The sequence below is a fragment of the Cyprinus carpio genome, chromosome A12 (genome assembly GCF_018340385.1).
Source record: "Cyprinus carpio isolate SPL01 chromosome A12, ASM1834038v1, whole genome shotgun sequence".
NCBI lineage: Eukaryota > Metazoa > Chordata > Actinopteri > Cypriniformes > Cyprinidae > Cyprinus > Cyprinus carpio.
This window is the reverse complement of record NC_056583.1, coordinates 7,871,744-7,887,616: the sequence shown is the minus strand read 5'-3', so window position 1 is coordinate 7,887,616 and position 15,873 is coordinate 7,871,744. Positions and strand designations below refer to the sequence as shown.

Below are 15,873 nucleotides of genomic sequence, written 5' to 3'. Positions count from 1 at the left end.
AAGTGCATTACACCAGATACCTGCATGGTAATTGTGTTTGCATGGCTACTGGTGACTAAAATCTAAAACAAGTAGCCTCAAACTCATTTTTCATGGATAGAATCTCAGTTTCTGCCATTACGACTGAGACTGCCAGCATCAGAGAACAAGGCAAGTGATAACATCATTTATTGCCACTGATTAATTTATTTACAAAACAATTGAAAAATTCAGTGAAACATTAGTGTTAGATGAAAATGTACAAGGTGATTTAACAATCCATTTGTAGTAAACCATGTACATTGTTATTAATGCATTTGATGAGTTTAAACATCTTTACTTAGACTCCACTAGGCCAGATGCACTCTTAAAAATAAAGGTACTTCACAGCGACGCCATAAAAGAACCATTTTTGGTTCCACAAAGAACCATTCAGTCAAATGTTCTTTAAATAACTATCTCTTTCTTACCTTTTTATAATCTGAAGAATCTTCTTTTGCCACAAAGAACCTTTTGTGAAACAGAAAGGATCTTCAGATGTTAAAGATTCTTTATGGAACCATTTAGACAAAAAGGTTCTTCTATGGCATCGTGAAGCAACTTTATTTTTAAGAGTGTGGGATATGCATAGTGGTACAAATGACACAAAATATTTTGTTCTTACATTTTGCAGTGTAACATACAATTCTATATTGAGAAAATACATGTTTTATATTACTTTATAAATATGTGGATTTAACTACTATATGGCTATATATTTTATGTATTTGAAGCAACTAATAATTACAGTGTTTATTTCCACAAGTTACCTACAGGAAAGTGTTTATACAAGTTGTCTCAAGTCATGCCATATATATAGTTGTTCATCTTCATTTTGATCCTTAATGTCAAGAATGCAGAAAGTGTTATCTTAGAGGTTTGTTACTACTTCAATACTTCCGCGTCACTTCCTCTGTAGGAGACTGGCTGGCAAAACTTTTGAAAATTGCAATAGATTCTCTGAGGGTCTTGACCTCTTCTATCTGTGACTCAACCCAGGGGATAGAGATCTGGAGAAAGCAAAAAAGAAGAAAAAATGAATCATGCTGGTGGAAATGTATTTTTTTTCCCTGCCATATCTCAAAAACTCTCATTCATGCTTCTGTTCAATTCAAAACACTCAAATATGTTGCAACACAAATGGTCTCAATATGCAAGATCCAAGTGGCAAGTTTTTGTGTACTAGTGTGAATGAGATGATGTCTGCATATGATTCATACACTTTTCTTGTTTCACCTCTTTTTTGTTTCACCTGCATTTTGAATTTTGGACTCCATTGTGTTGTGTTTTACAGTTAACAGAAATGTCTTTAAAATGACTGGACAATGTTCAAGCAGAAAATTACCAGCACATGAAACAAAAGATATTGCTGCATTGACATTTGGTCTGTACCTTAATGATGATGTGTTTATCATCAATGTTATCTCCATCATGCAGCTCTTCTCCAAAACACAGCGTGATCTCACTTTGAGGTTGTTTTCCTCCACTGCGGAAAGAATCCAGCTCTGAGAGGAACAAAGAATTTTTAAATTAATGCTGTAATCATTTCAAAATTCAGGAAATCAGAGGAGGAAAGAACTGTGTTTCTAATTTCAACTTTAGGTGTGAAGATCATTGTTAAAGGGATACTCCACCTCAAAATGAAAATTTTGTCATTAATCACTTACCCCCATGTCATTCCAAACCCGTAAAAGCTCCGTTCGTCTTCGGAACACAATTTAAGATATTTTGGATGAAAACCTGGAGGGTTGAGACTGTCAGTGTCAAGGTCCATAAAAGGTATGAAAGTCGTCGTCAGAATACTCCATCTGCCATCAGACGTGCAATCTGGGTTATATGAAGCGACGGGAACACTTTTTGTAAGCTAAGAAAACAAAAATAATGACTTAATTCAATAATTCCTTTGTCAACGGTCTCCTCTGTGTCTCCTCCTATCACTGTATGCTGTGTATGCTCTTTTGTGTCATCCCCGCCACAAGGATGCGCTGTTTTATGTAAAATCAAAGCTAAATACACGTAGAAACAGTGCATCCTTGTAGACCGTATAACACAAAAGATCATACACAGCATACAGTGATATGAAGAGACACAGAGGAGACCGTTGACAAAGGAATTATTGAATAAAGTCATTATTTTTGTTTTCTTCGCTTACAAAAAGTGTTCCTGTCACTTCATATAACCCAGATTGCAAGTCTGATGGCAGATTTTCAGACTTTCATACCTTTTATGGAACTTGACATTGTTATTTACTTGGCAGTCTATGGGACAGTCTCAAGCCTCCAGGTTTTCATCCAAAATATCTTAAATTGTGTTCTGAAGACGAACGGAGCTTTTACGGGTTTGGAACGACATGGGGGTAAGTGATTAATGAAAAAATTTTCATTTTGGGGTGGAGTATTCCTTTAACTTTCAAATTGCTTGTTGATCCTTGCCACAGTCACCCCTGGCATTCTCATTGGGGGGCTAAATGACTAAAGATTCATGCATTAACCTTTAAAGAAAGTGAGCAGTATGACTAAAATCTTGTGCCATGAGATGGGTTATCTTCTATCATGGTAAGGGCACAAATCAAATGATTCTTCTGGCTTCAATATATATCAATCACTATTCTCACCATTTAAAATAATAATAATAATAATTCACACAATGATGCAAACACATTATTTCATAAAATGGAAGTGGGCTACTGAAAACTATAAACTATATATTTGTTATTGTGTTTAAAGTTATTGTGAACCCAAACCCTGACTTGACAGCATTGCATGTAAGGCCTTCATTACTTTTAGGGCCTTAATTACATTTAGGACTAGTTTTTGACTGATATAGATTTTTGATGTTCGAGAGCAGGGTGGCTGATGGCCAATATAAAGCAAACATTTATGATATTACACTATTTAATGTAAATAGCAAAAACATATCCAAAAACCACATCTAGAATTGCTGAAATTAAATCAGTATTTATTTTTGTAACGGGTTTTTGGGTTTTGTTTCATGTTCATGTTTTCAGGTCTTTTATTTTGGAGTTTAGTCATGGTTCCTGTCTAGTCATGTGATTCTTTTACCCTCATGTTATCCTGCTATTGGTTCTTTGGTTCATGTGTCATGTTCTCATTGGTTGTCTTAGTCATGTGTCCTGTCTCTTTTATTGGTTGGTTCCTGTCATGTGACCCTGATTGTTCGATATAAATAGCCTTCATGTTGCCATTGTCTCCTGTTGAGTACTGATGTTGTAACCTGCTTTTGGTGAGTTTGTCCTGTTCGTGCCAAGTCAAGTCTTTCTTTGTTTGTTTGGATGACTTTAAATAAAAGCTGCACTTGGGTTCATCACAACTCGCCTTCAGTGGACCGTTTGTTACAATGTTACATAATTTAAAAATATATTATATAACAAATTATTTGAACCCAATAAAAAAAAAAAAAGATTTATACCTCAGATGGCAACTTCGTGATTCTGTAATCTTACTATAATTTTTTTCACAAATAAAGAAATGGTTAAAAGTATGAATAAAAAGAAATTTATCACTGTAATCAATAGTGCCCTCAGACAACATCCAATAGGCATGGACCAGCCATTACACACACAGTACACACATTTTTATACAGTCTACAAATGCATACTTCAGAGCATCTCACATATGAAATTGCAAAATCTTTCAAATTAAATGCTTATAAAATATTAAAAGATATTCAAAGACTTGTTTAAATGTTAGAAATCCATATTTGTTGAATGCTGACAGTAGATAATTTAGTAATATAGCATTTGCCTTTTTATAATTAATAATAATAGAAGTATAATAGCAAATGCCATTACACTTTTTGTATATAGTTTACTTTATTTAATAGTTCTGTGTAATAATTTATTAGGCAATTAAACAGAGACAGTGCACTAATGAAGAATGACATTCTCAGTGTTGTAAAAATAAAAGTCCCAATTCCGACACAATGGCCAAACAAAAGCCGTTGCTGATAATTAAAAATCACAAATTTATCGGTCCACCACTATTCAGGACCTATTATTACATTTGTGCCCTTAGTCTTACACAGCTACAATCCTTTATTAAGAATTTACCATTCAATCTTATTAGCTAAAATCATATGGATTCAACAAGTTTCTAGATATTTCTGGTATTTTGTTACTGACGCCTTTTAAATGTACATTTAAGCCAAAGAAGTATAAGAGCGTAGAAATTTGAATGACCGGTTTTATTTATACAGTGCACAAAATATGCTTGTGAAACACTTACCCTGTTTGAATATATCCTTGTTGAACAGCTGGGTGGGCTTGCCTGCTCTCTCCATTTTACAGGGTCCTGTGGTGGTGTTATGTGGTCCTCTCCAGTACACCCGTCCCTGACAGAAGCGCTTGGCATAGATGGCTCCTCCTGTCAAGGTCAGGACTACTCCACTCTCCATGAAGGGTAGCAATTTGTTAAGAGCGGTCAAACGTGGGGCGAGGCTGGGGTCAGAGCTCATGTCTGATGGGGGGTCTGGGAGAGGGATTCGATGGAAGCCAGTGCCGTTAAGAGACAGTGGAGATGGAAGAACAGGTGTGGGAGGCAGGTAAGCGATCCGAACATCATTACCCATTACTTTTCGCCGCAGAACCTCCTGACCAATGTAGAGAACGGTAATGTGGAAAGAGTGCAGCACTGAAAGAACAAAAGAGTTTTAGGAAATCATTTGGTAAGAGTTTTACTAATCAATAAATAAAATGTGTACTATGCTGGCAAAATGAGTCACTTTTAAAAATTTGTTATTTTCACATTCACATTCTCCATTAAAAGACCTTCAGAATGATACGAAAAATGTCAGCAAAGTCAATTTTGAGAAAAATCAAGTTAAAGTTTTCTGAAAGGTTCCAAAGCAAAATCACCTGCATCGCTGCATTTTTTCCTTCACTTCGTTTCTTAATAATAATTGCTATATTAATAATCACAATATTTTTAAATAAATAAGAACAGATGCAAAAATAAAACAGTAGAACAAATATAAGAAAGAAACAAAAAATGCATTACCTTTTTCATTTTACATCTAAACAAAATCATTCAAGAAAAAAAAATAATGAAATGTAAAAATCCCTTTGGTCTGTTAATTACAAATAAATTGATTATTAAAACTACAAAAGCAGTTCAATCAAGAGCAGCAAGTGATTCCCTCATTTCTTTTATTGTTAGATTAATATTAATGAGGCCGCTTATATTAAGATGTTAATATACATCAGATGTTTTTCCCCAACAGTTCTCCAAATGTTCATTTAAGGCAACGTTTACACAACAACGATGCAGTCAAAAACGGACAAGTTTTTCCCTTGCGTTTTTAAAAAGTTTAACATATACACAACAAGGTTTTCAAAACGCTTTACCAAAAACGCTGCATTACCTATGTCAGGCCAGTAGTTGGAGCTGTCACCTTATTAGTAAACAGTACCTGTAGGGAAGTGACGATTATATGTTGTATATGATGCGTCTCCGCTGTTGGTTGTAATATTGGTGAAGTAAATCCACACTTTGCTGAAGAAGCATTAGCAAACTCTTGAGCTTTAACAACACTACCATGTACTCTGCCATTGTTGTGTATGTTTGTTCGCGCTTGCCTTTAAAATCGACACGTACTGCGCATGTCTACAAACCTAACTCGTACTTAGCACTTGCATGATGTCAACGTTTTCAAAGATTCACGTATTGGGTGTTTACACGGAAATGACAAACGGTGGCGTTTTCAAAAACTTGCGCTTTGAACCTGTTTTCAAAAATAATGCGTTTTCAGTCCCCAAAACGCCATTGTCATGTAAACGAACACGCAAAACGCATAAAAAGCTTCCCGTTTTTGGCTGAAAAAGTTGTTGTGTAAACAGCCCCTAAGACATAACAGATTATGTTTGTGTGAATATTTAAATACTGTAATTCTGTGTATATTTATCGGGATGACTTCGGATGACAGTCAGTGCGAGAAACAATCGGAGAAAAGGTACTCCTCTCAGAAAATGTACAAATAAAAGTAATTAAAAATCTAAAATGATTATTTGGAGCATTTGGATCACTAGACAAGGACTTAATGAACTCATTTTTGTAAAAAACTCAAATCAACTTTTTTTTTTCCCTGTAGCTCAAAATTAGCCCATGCACATATTCCAACTCATTTTGCCAGCACGGGTCACAAATGTTATTTGTATTCACCTCTCTTCTCTACAGCTTCAATGGTGAAGTTTACCTGGATATCTTCAGTGTCTCAAGAAAGAGAAGAATGATAATAAATCATTCACCAATTTTGCATTATCAACATTAATCACTAAAGAACCATGCAAGTTGAACACCAAGGTAAAATTCATAGAGTAAAATTAGATTATTACTTGTGTCAGTCTTTAAGGGGTTTGTCTCCACCTCTGCATGGAGTGTGATCTCTCTTCCTGTGTGTGGGATGATTTCCTGTGCACTCTGTAAAAATCAGAAATAGTGCCCAATTAATTGTAGACTCATACTCTGCATTGCAAAACCAAGCTGTGGAAAGCAAAATGTCTCTCAATGCTTGTTCTTGACTCATTATTATGCTTTTGTAACACGGGCTTTCACTATTTGCATGCATGCTGCAAATTGCAACTTTATTCAAGTTTGAACGGCATAGTTCCTCAGTGATTAGTTATGATGTGCTGGATGTTTTTACCATGTTGATGGGCTGGGGCACAAAAACCTCCTCTTTGATCTTTTTGCATGCAATCTGCAGCTCATCTTCCTCGGATTTACTGTGTCTCCTTCTGCTGTTCCTCACTGGCTTCTGTCCATTCTCTTTTTTTACTTTCAACACTCCTATGATGAGAGGAACATGAATTAGATAATAACAAAAAGTAATTCCTTTACATATTCAGTGTAGTTATCACAGACGTTTTGCTGAAAATGAAAGTTGTAGGGATGTGCAAATCTGCTAATTTTAATAATCAACCAGTTGTGTTTGTTTAATTAATGTTTCAGGATACTATTTCTGCATTCAAAAAAACAAACAAACAAAAAAAAAAATTACAGACAGAACATAAAGAAAAACAACAGATTGCACAAATACACCTTACAAACCAACTAGCTAGCCAACCTCACTATTGACAACTAGTCAATTAGTCAGCCATTTACACATCTCTAGTAAGTGGTTTTTAAGGGTTTTGATGATCCAAAAAGATCATTTTTACTCTTATTGTTTTACATTTGTTTAGGCTCTACAGTAGCTCTTCTTTGAGCTAGGAGTTTCCGGCTTAAAAAAAAAAAAGTCTATTAAACTACTTCCTGTTTTTCTTTGTTCAAGATTACATTAAATTATTGTTATTCTGCATCTGTGTTAAGGAGTAGCTGATTGCTTTTATTGTTTTACCTTTGTGCACCCTCTGAAGGGGAAAACTCAGGATGAGTGGGGTTTTTTTCTATGCAAAGTATAAATTGTGTAAACTGCTTGAATATTGCAGATTTGGGAAATGCATGTCTAACAACCCTTTCCATGACCGTGTAGACGATTGATGACTGAGAGGGACTGAAAAGCAATTATTACTTAAAGAATATGATAAATTTAAATCCTTCAGGATATCAGATAATTTTCCAGCAAGTCAGAATTATTACCAGTCATTTTTTTTTAATAAACCAAAAAGAAAACGAGTCTTACTTGCTATTATTATGGCAAACTGTTCTGTGAAATGTAAATATGTATATAAGAGTAATGTAATTTATGCGCTGAGGAAAGCATCTCTCAAGCACATGAAACAGCACAAGCACTGTTATGGGTACCTGATGTAGTAAACAGCCCAAATGTATCCGATTTGACGTTCAAGACAACTTGACATCGTGAAATGAACAGACCAAACAGAACATGCAAGCTATAAGTTAGAGATTTATTTTATGTCATTTTGTTAATTGGCGAGATGTTTAGAGACTAAAGAAGAGTGAGAAGGGCCTGAAAGTGTAATCTCATGTCAAATGCGTGAAAGTTGGCAACCCTGTTAATATCCATATATTTTCCATACCCATTGGTTACCTTGTTCTTCTAGTGGTACGAGGCGGTACACCTTGTAGGGTTCTGAGATGTCCAGCTGTGACCTTTCAGTGACCTCACTAAACTCTGGACTTTTGTTGAGGGCACAGCGAAGTCGAGTTTTCCAGGATGCAGGGTCTGAATTTCCATTCTCCGAAAGCTTCCCTTTAAACTCCGCCCAAGCTAAATGGAAAAAGTTCAAATGAAAATTTCAATCAACAACTTTCAAATGGCTTGTACGCTCAAGTCAGAGGTCCGTCAGAAAGAGCTTTATTGCCAAGTATATTTACACACACATGGAATTTGTCTTTGTGACAGTTGCTTCCAGTGCAGAAAGAAAGTACAGACATAGTGCAGACATACATAGGAATTAGACAGTAGAGATGAAATATAACACATATAAGAAAAACTGAAAATTAAATAATGAATTATAATACAGAAGTTGAAACACTGTTTTAATAAAACAACAGAAAAATTATAATACAATATTAAAAAATATGCAATTTACAAATGTACAATTTTAAGATGCTATGTATAAATGTGTGAGTTATAATGGACAATGTATAGTTATGAAAGTTTTAATTGTTCAGGCTGAATATAGCCTGCGGGGAAAAATGTTTTTGTGCCTGGATGTTATGGTTGTCGGTGCTTTGTAGCACCAACCAGCAGGCAACAGTTGAAAGACAGAGTGAGCTGGGTGTGTGGGATCCAAAGTGATTTTCTTAGCCCTTTTCCTTACTCTGGAATTGTAAAGACCTTGGAGGTTGGGCAGGGGGAACCAATAATCTTCTCAGCAGTCCTGACTATCCGTTATAGTCTCTTGATGTCTGATTTGGTAGCTGAACCAAACCAGATAGTAATGGATGAACATAGGACAGACTCAATGATGGCTGAGTAGAACTGTTTCAGCAGCTCTTGTGGCAGGCTGAATTTCCTCAGTTGGCGAAGGAAGTACAACCTCTGCTGGGCCTTTTTAGCAGTGGAGTCTATAGCCCCTTTCACACTGCGATTCCGGCAAATACACGGGTAATGTGTCCCGGCATTTGTACCCGGGTCGCTAGATTTTGCACTTTCACACTGCCAGTGATTACCCGGAATATGTGCGTGCGTTCACACACAACCCGTAAAGGTCCCGTAAAGACACGTGATATAAGGCTGTGAAGTGTAATGTACGAGTCGAAAACATTAGGCACGTTAACTTTTACTTAAGCTGGTGAACGATCTCAGCTTCAGCGCGGAAAGTAAGGAACTAACTGATCTCTGCTTCGTTACAGGTTGCACATATTTTTTCGTCGCGGACGTTTATCTGCTTTCAAAACACCTGGTAAAAGAGTCGCGCGATAACGCGCGTCATCACTACGACACTGCATTAGTTCTGGCTTTTGTTCAGACAGCGCTCGTTCCGGGACTGAACCCAGCAATGTTACTAGGTCCCCGACCCGGGTTCAATCCCGGAATCAATCCCGGGACGTGTTTGCTTTCACACAGAAGTCGACCCGGCAATGTTCCGGCAATTTGCCGGGTCCAACGTGCAGTGTGAAAGGGGCTTATGTGAGTGCCTTTCTTCAGGTCCTGACAGATGGTGGTGCACAGGAACCTGAATGACTCTGCTGTCACAGTGCTGTATATGATTGTGAGTGGGGGAGTGCAAGGGGGTTCCTCCTGAAGTCCACTATCATCTCCACTGTTTTGAGCGTGTTCAGCTCCAGGTTGTTGTGACTGCACCTTTAACCTCCTGTCTGTAATCAGACTCATCGCTGTTGTGTATGAGGCTGATGATGGTCGTTAGTGTCATCTGCAAATTTCAGGAACTTTGCAGTGAATTCATTCATATACAGGGAGAAGATCAGTGGGGAGAGCACATATCCCTAAGGGGCGCCAGTGCTGATTGTGAGTGTCCTGAATGTGAGTTTACCCAGCCTCACTAGCTGCTGCCAGTCTGTCATGGAGAGTTGGGTCAGTTTGTCTGAGAGAAGGTCAGGCATGATGGTATTGAAGGCTGAACTGAAGTCTGCAAACAAGATTGCATAAGTCCTAGGTCCATCTAGGTGTTGCGGAATATAATGCATTACCATGCTGACTGCATCATCCACAGACCTGTTTGCTTTGTAAGCAAACTGAAGAGGATCCAACGATGGGGGCAGTGATGTCCTTCAAGTAGGCCAACACCAGTCTCTCAAACAACTTCATGACCACAGGTGTGAGAACGACAGGTCTGTAGTCGTTAAGTCCAGTAAATCTGGCTTTTTTGGGGAAAGGAATGATAGTGGAGCGTTTGAAGCAGCATGGAACTTCACACAACTGTGACAACTGTTTGAAGATCTGTGTAAAGATGAGGGCCAGTTGGTCAGAGCAGACTTTTTTAACAGGCAGGTGAAAAATTGACGGAGTGCCTTCTGTGTGAGCGCAAACACGTCCCTGGGGACACGGATTGGGGACCTACTCCCAGAACAAGCTCTGTGTGAACAAAAGCCAGAACCAATGCCGTAAAGACATTTCACATGTCTTTACGGGATCTTTGCGGGATGTGTGTGAACGCACACACTGATTCTGGAAGATCACTGGCAGTCTGAATGAACCACAGTCAACAATCCTGGGACACATTATCCATGTATCTTCTGGAATTTCTATGTAAAAAGAGGCTTTGTACATAAACAACAATGTCACTAGTATGATCAGCTGCCATGTTTACAAAGCAATGAAAACACTTCCGCTTTGCTTCCCCTTACCAAAAAGTAGTATACTTCAAGTTTATTTTATTAAGTATACTTAAGTATAGTTCAAGTATATTTAGACTTTTTGTACGTATAAGTCAAGTATACTTAAATGTCATTTTAAGTATATTTCTGAGAAGTACATAAAGCCCATTTCTGAGAAGTACATAAAAAGTAAACTAAAAGCATACTTTCCTATTTTTAGTTTAAAAGAAGTATACTAATAGCACACTTGAATAAACTTCTTTTTCGTAAGGGTCTTCTTCTTCCCTTTTCTTGGCAGCCTAGCATTTTCAACTTGTACATTTCACGTCACATCCTGATGTCACGTGTCATTACGGGACCTTTATGGGTAGTGTGTGAACGCACGCACAGATTCCGGGAAATCACTGGCAGTGTGAATGAACCAAAATCTAACGATCCAGGAACAATTGCCGGCACACATTACCCGTGTATTATCCGGAATCTCAGTGTGAAAGGGACTTTAGTCTTCTGTTTTCTGAAGACCCGGTTCACATCCTGTACATTAAGCACAGGTTGAAGGGTAGAAGAGGGAGGGAGAGGGGGTAGGTGTATGTGTGAAGTGCAGATCAGAGAGGGTGAAGGGTGTGAGACTGGGCTTTTCAAATTAGCAGTAAAACACATTCAGATCGTCAGCCAGTTATTGATTCTCCACAGACTGTGGGTGTGGTGTCTTATACAAGGCAATGTTCATCAGTCGCGACCACCTAAAGTTTGCCTATGCCTAGAAACGGGCCTGCTCTTCTGTGTCTGTATACATGTTTGAACAGCATCACTACACCTCCGACTAGAATGTCCAACAAAACATCTGAATAATCAAAGACCGGAAAAATATTGTCTAGGATGTGTTGCTTAATGATAAGGGGTTTGATTCTGGTAAAACTTATAGAAGAAGAATGACTAAACACAGAACAAACAAACAAAATTAGCAGAAGAATTGCAGAGCTCAGTGCGTGGCTGCCATTTGTGGATCAATCTTGATTTAACATTATTGTCATTTACTTTAAGTAAATTACAGATGAAACTAATTTTCTAATTAATACTGACCATAAATGTGTAAATTATTTATCATCAACATAGCTGCGGCTTGATGTTGCAGGGAGGGGCCATGGTGAGGGATTTTTGACAAAATCCTAATATTAAACAGCCCAAAATTTATAGATTAACATACAAATGAAAATGTATATGCGAATCAATATATTTGTGCTTTTGTGATTTTAGTTCAATAATTTTTTCTTTAATATTTCTATCATTTAAGAGGGTTTTACTAAATATTACATTGCATGCGCAAAAGTTTTGGTTAGTGTACTTTGGCAAATTCTCTCATCAGAAACAACAAAGTGCAGATGTACCTACATGCAATGTAAGAGATGAATTCATCATACACTGCAGATAACATCACTGATTATAGCTTATAGCTTTCTTAAGAGTGCTTACACTCAAGCTAGACTGAATTCAGTGATATTCTTTGATAATGTAAATGTTCTTTGCTCTCTTTATAATTTGTTCATTGTTTTAAAAACTTAATCATGGACATGCAGCATTATAATTAAACTTAAAATGTATTTTTATTAAACTTTATCAGGTTAAAAACAAATCTTATTAAAATATTTTGTCATAATAATGATAGCCTACTTGCCTAAAACCTTATGATGTGCATAGTTAATAGATTAGATTAGGGTACATATTAGGCTACAGTGGTTTGAGTGCGTTTGACCATAGACTAGAGCGCAATTAAAGAGCTGTGCTTATGTGATTGTCGGTGGCCGTCTTGAGAAGCGAGAAAGCTTCGGAAAACAGCTCATAAAAAGGATGAGGACGTGAATGGGTTTTACAAGTCAGAATGTAAAATTACGGTAATATTGCATGAACATTTCACACATAATTCTGTCAGTGTGAGGGCGAGATGTAATGACGCGCCACAAGTCGCACAAGAATATACAGCAGCACAAAGCCTATATTTCTGGTCAGTTTAATAAATAATTAATCACAAAACTAACACAAAAATGAAGTATCTTGGGGATGATCGGGCACAGGGAAAATCTTAGACCCGGCCCTGCTGCGGGGTGTGCTGCAGCACCCTCAGCACCCCTAGTTCCCGTGGCCAAGATATCAACAGGTAATTATTACTTTGTTTATAATTAGATGTCTAGAAGTCATCGCTTGAGTTTGCAAATGACTGCACTAATTGTTCAGTGCACAAGGTAGCACTCACACTTGGGAAGTTGTGCACTGTGTAAAAAGTAAAAAACAAAGACACAGAGAGAAAGGTAGAGACATATTTGCACCTTGAAAATAGCTGCATCTTCGTCAGTTCGGAAATCTTGTTTTCCTGCATGTTTCCATGGGATACGAAACATGGTTTTCTCATGGTTGTCCCACACTAGGCCATTATACTTCCCACTGTTCACCTACATCCCAAAGCACACAAAATAAAGAAACAAACCAGAAGTCATCAACAACAAACAAAAACATACCATGAAGCACTAGTGGTTGTTATATGATAAAACACATTTAAAAGAGAGCAAACTGCAGCAGGAAAAGTGCATGTCTTAAAACATGAGAGGTTTACAAGTAGGCTAATGCGTTGCATGATTTCTTTCAACTGGTCACCAAAATCACCCAGTAATCTGTCAAGAAATGTTCAGACTTCATGGATTCAACTTCGAATTTAGAAAAATTATGAATGAACCTGCTCAGTAATGCTCTGTACTACCAAATTAAAAAATAAATAAATTACTAACTGTGACTGACATGATCAATGAAATCTTTAGAATTGGCTGTGGGGTGGAAAATTCTGACCTGTTAACATTTAAAGTTTTACAGATTGTACTTAAATTTACAGTAAAAAAAAGAAAGAAAGAAAAATAAATACTTATTAACTGAAATAATGTTAATGTGCCAAATTATTTAAAAAAATGTATCTCCATAATATACTGACATCAACTTTAAAACACAAGTGGTAAAAAGAAAGCCATATGATGAATCAAAGTTCATCAAAGCTCACCATGTCATTAAACCAAATACAAAACACCATCTGAAAATGGATGTTTCTGGGAGGAAAAAAGTGCATCTAGTACAACGTTAATCCATAAAGGATGCATATCTCCTTCGAAATACTCAACATAGTGCACACACACACACACACACACACTCACTCACTCACTCACTCACCCTCACTCACACACACACACACACACACACCTGATCCACTATCCAGGAACGCAGGCGACGTGTGGAACGAATCCTTCCAGATGCCATCTGAAAAACACACTGATTGTCAAATGCTGATTTGTCTTAGGAAAGTCAGGTAGCCTATATCATACACTGAAAGTTCACGGAAGTGAGTAATTGTCACACTTTTAATAATAAAAAGTACCAAAAAGTACCAAGATAGACATCTTTTTTGACTCTAGAAGATTCTTAAATATTTTCGATCAATGTGGTAATCACCCACGATAGAAATCGCCGCCTGGTGTCCCCTTGGTAGTGCCCTAAGTAGGCTGCGCTCTCCGTGTATTAGGAGCAGCGGTCCTGATTTGTAAATCACATAACTTACCTCAACTGTAACAAAGGTAACGTTACCGCCACATTACTTTTTGTAAATCTTACAATTCAGTGATCTACTTAAAATAATCTTCAATGATCTAACGTTATTAAAAACTCGTGAGAAAGAAAATCAAATAGTAATTCTACAAGGTATTTAATAATTTCAGCAATTTCTTCGAAAATCATCCATTCCAAATCAGTGTAGCATAATAGATGTGTGTTTACATACATTCGCGGATAAAACAATATTTTTGTTTAAACTTTGTGGAAATACTTATGTAATTATTTTGTAGTTTCGATTACCGTAGTTTCGGTCCTGTACAATGTCAGTCGTTCTTGAGATCACAGTCCGTCCAGCCCACAGCACTATACATTTCTGAAAGCAAAGCAGCGACCGAGGCTGTTCAATAAATACATGCCACTTACATCTGGAGGGGGCGCTCGTCGGCTCGGTTACCACAGTATACCTCAATTAGCCTGCATATCATAATTTTCTTCGGTAAATACACTATATTTTTGAATCTGTAAATTATTCATGAAATATGTAATATATGTGTATAAGGTCAAGGCATTCTACAAACATTGCCAACGTTTACTGTAAAATCATTTAGAAAAAGTCCTCTTCCTTCGTCCCCCCTAAACGATTGGTCCGACTTCACCAGCGATGAGAAAAATCTTAAGTACCACGTGACGTTACTTACGGCCCACCCGTAAACTACGCCACTTCCAGGTAATAATTAATATTACTTGCTGCAACATGACTAGGTGTTATGTAACTATAACTTATAATATCGTTATTGAGCAATCATAGCGTATCCGATATAATTAACGCTTAAGGGGACGATAAACCACGCCCACTTTGGTGTATTCATCCAGCCAGCCAATTTCCCTTCTGCCAGGTTCATTCATTTCAGAAGAAGAGCTGCACGCTTCCCAGAAATCACGTGATATTACGGAGCATTCATTTAAGCCTCTAGAAGGGAAAAAACTGATACACTGTAGAAGTGTGTTCATACTGTGTTAAATGTGATGCATTGTCCACAATATGTAGTAGAACAATAAGCGTTCTCATGAAATGAGAATGTAAAGTCTCAACTGAAAACACTAGAATTAAACTTGTTTATTGTTTATTTGATTTTTTTCATGTTGTCATCATAACACACACACACACACACACACACACTGAAATGAAATCCAAAAGGAACGTAAAGACTTTATTAACAGACTACTGTGTGGGCATAATAATATTAGAGTTTTGTTTTGTTTTAAAGAAAACTCTAGTTGTTCTCAACTAACTGAAGATAGTAGGCTAAATATATGCATTTAGGCTTGTTAAACTATTTGGCAGGGGAAATAATGCATTTTTCTAAAAATCTGAGAAATTAATGGAGTACAACTAAATTTAGTCACCATCAAATCAAAAACTGATTTCAATTGTTCATGTAATTTTTATTGTGCCCTTGTAAACTTTAATCAATAACATTAACTTCCCCTTCCCCCATAATAACATCTCTTCTCTGATGATGTGTACATGTGCAAGAATGCGGAACAATCCACTCTCATGAGA

At 37.0% G+C, this 15,873-nt stretch overlaps 1 protein-coding gene across 2 annotated transcripts; it reads right to left on the bottom strand.

Annotated features, from left to right (window-relative positions):
- Positions 1–555: 555 nt before the first annotated feature.
- On the bottom strand, positions 556–14,762 carry LOC109082457 (interferon regulatory factor 8-like). 2 transcript variants are annotated; one of them, XM_042767371.1, is made up of 10 exons: positions 14,610–14,761; positions 13,962–14,018; positions 13,045–13,168; positions 8,026–8,205; positions 6,679–6,821; positions 6,368–6,452; positions 6,195–6,245; positions 4,263–4,667; positions 1,411–1,523; positions 556–1,028 (listed from the first exon to the last, which is right to left on the bottom strand). In XM_042767371.1, exons 2-10 carry the CDS (start codon positions 14,016–14,018, stop codon positions 909–911), a joined length of 1,278 nt encoding a protein of 425 aa, XP_042623305.1. In that variant the 5' UTR covers positions 14,610–14,761; the 3' UTR covers positions 556–908. The 2 variants fall into 2 exon arrangements, with proteins under 2 accessions (XP_042623305.1, XP_042623306.1); XM_042767372.1 differs by lacking the exon at positions 6,195–6,245 and having other exon boundaries at positions 8,026–8,206; positions 13,046–13,168; positions 14,610–14,762.
- Positions 14,763–15,873: the final 1,111 nt, after the last annotated feature.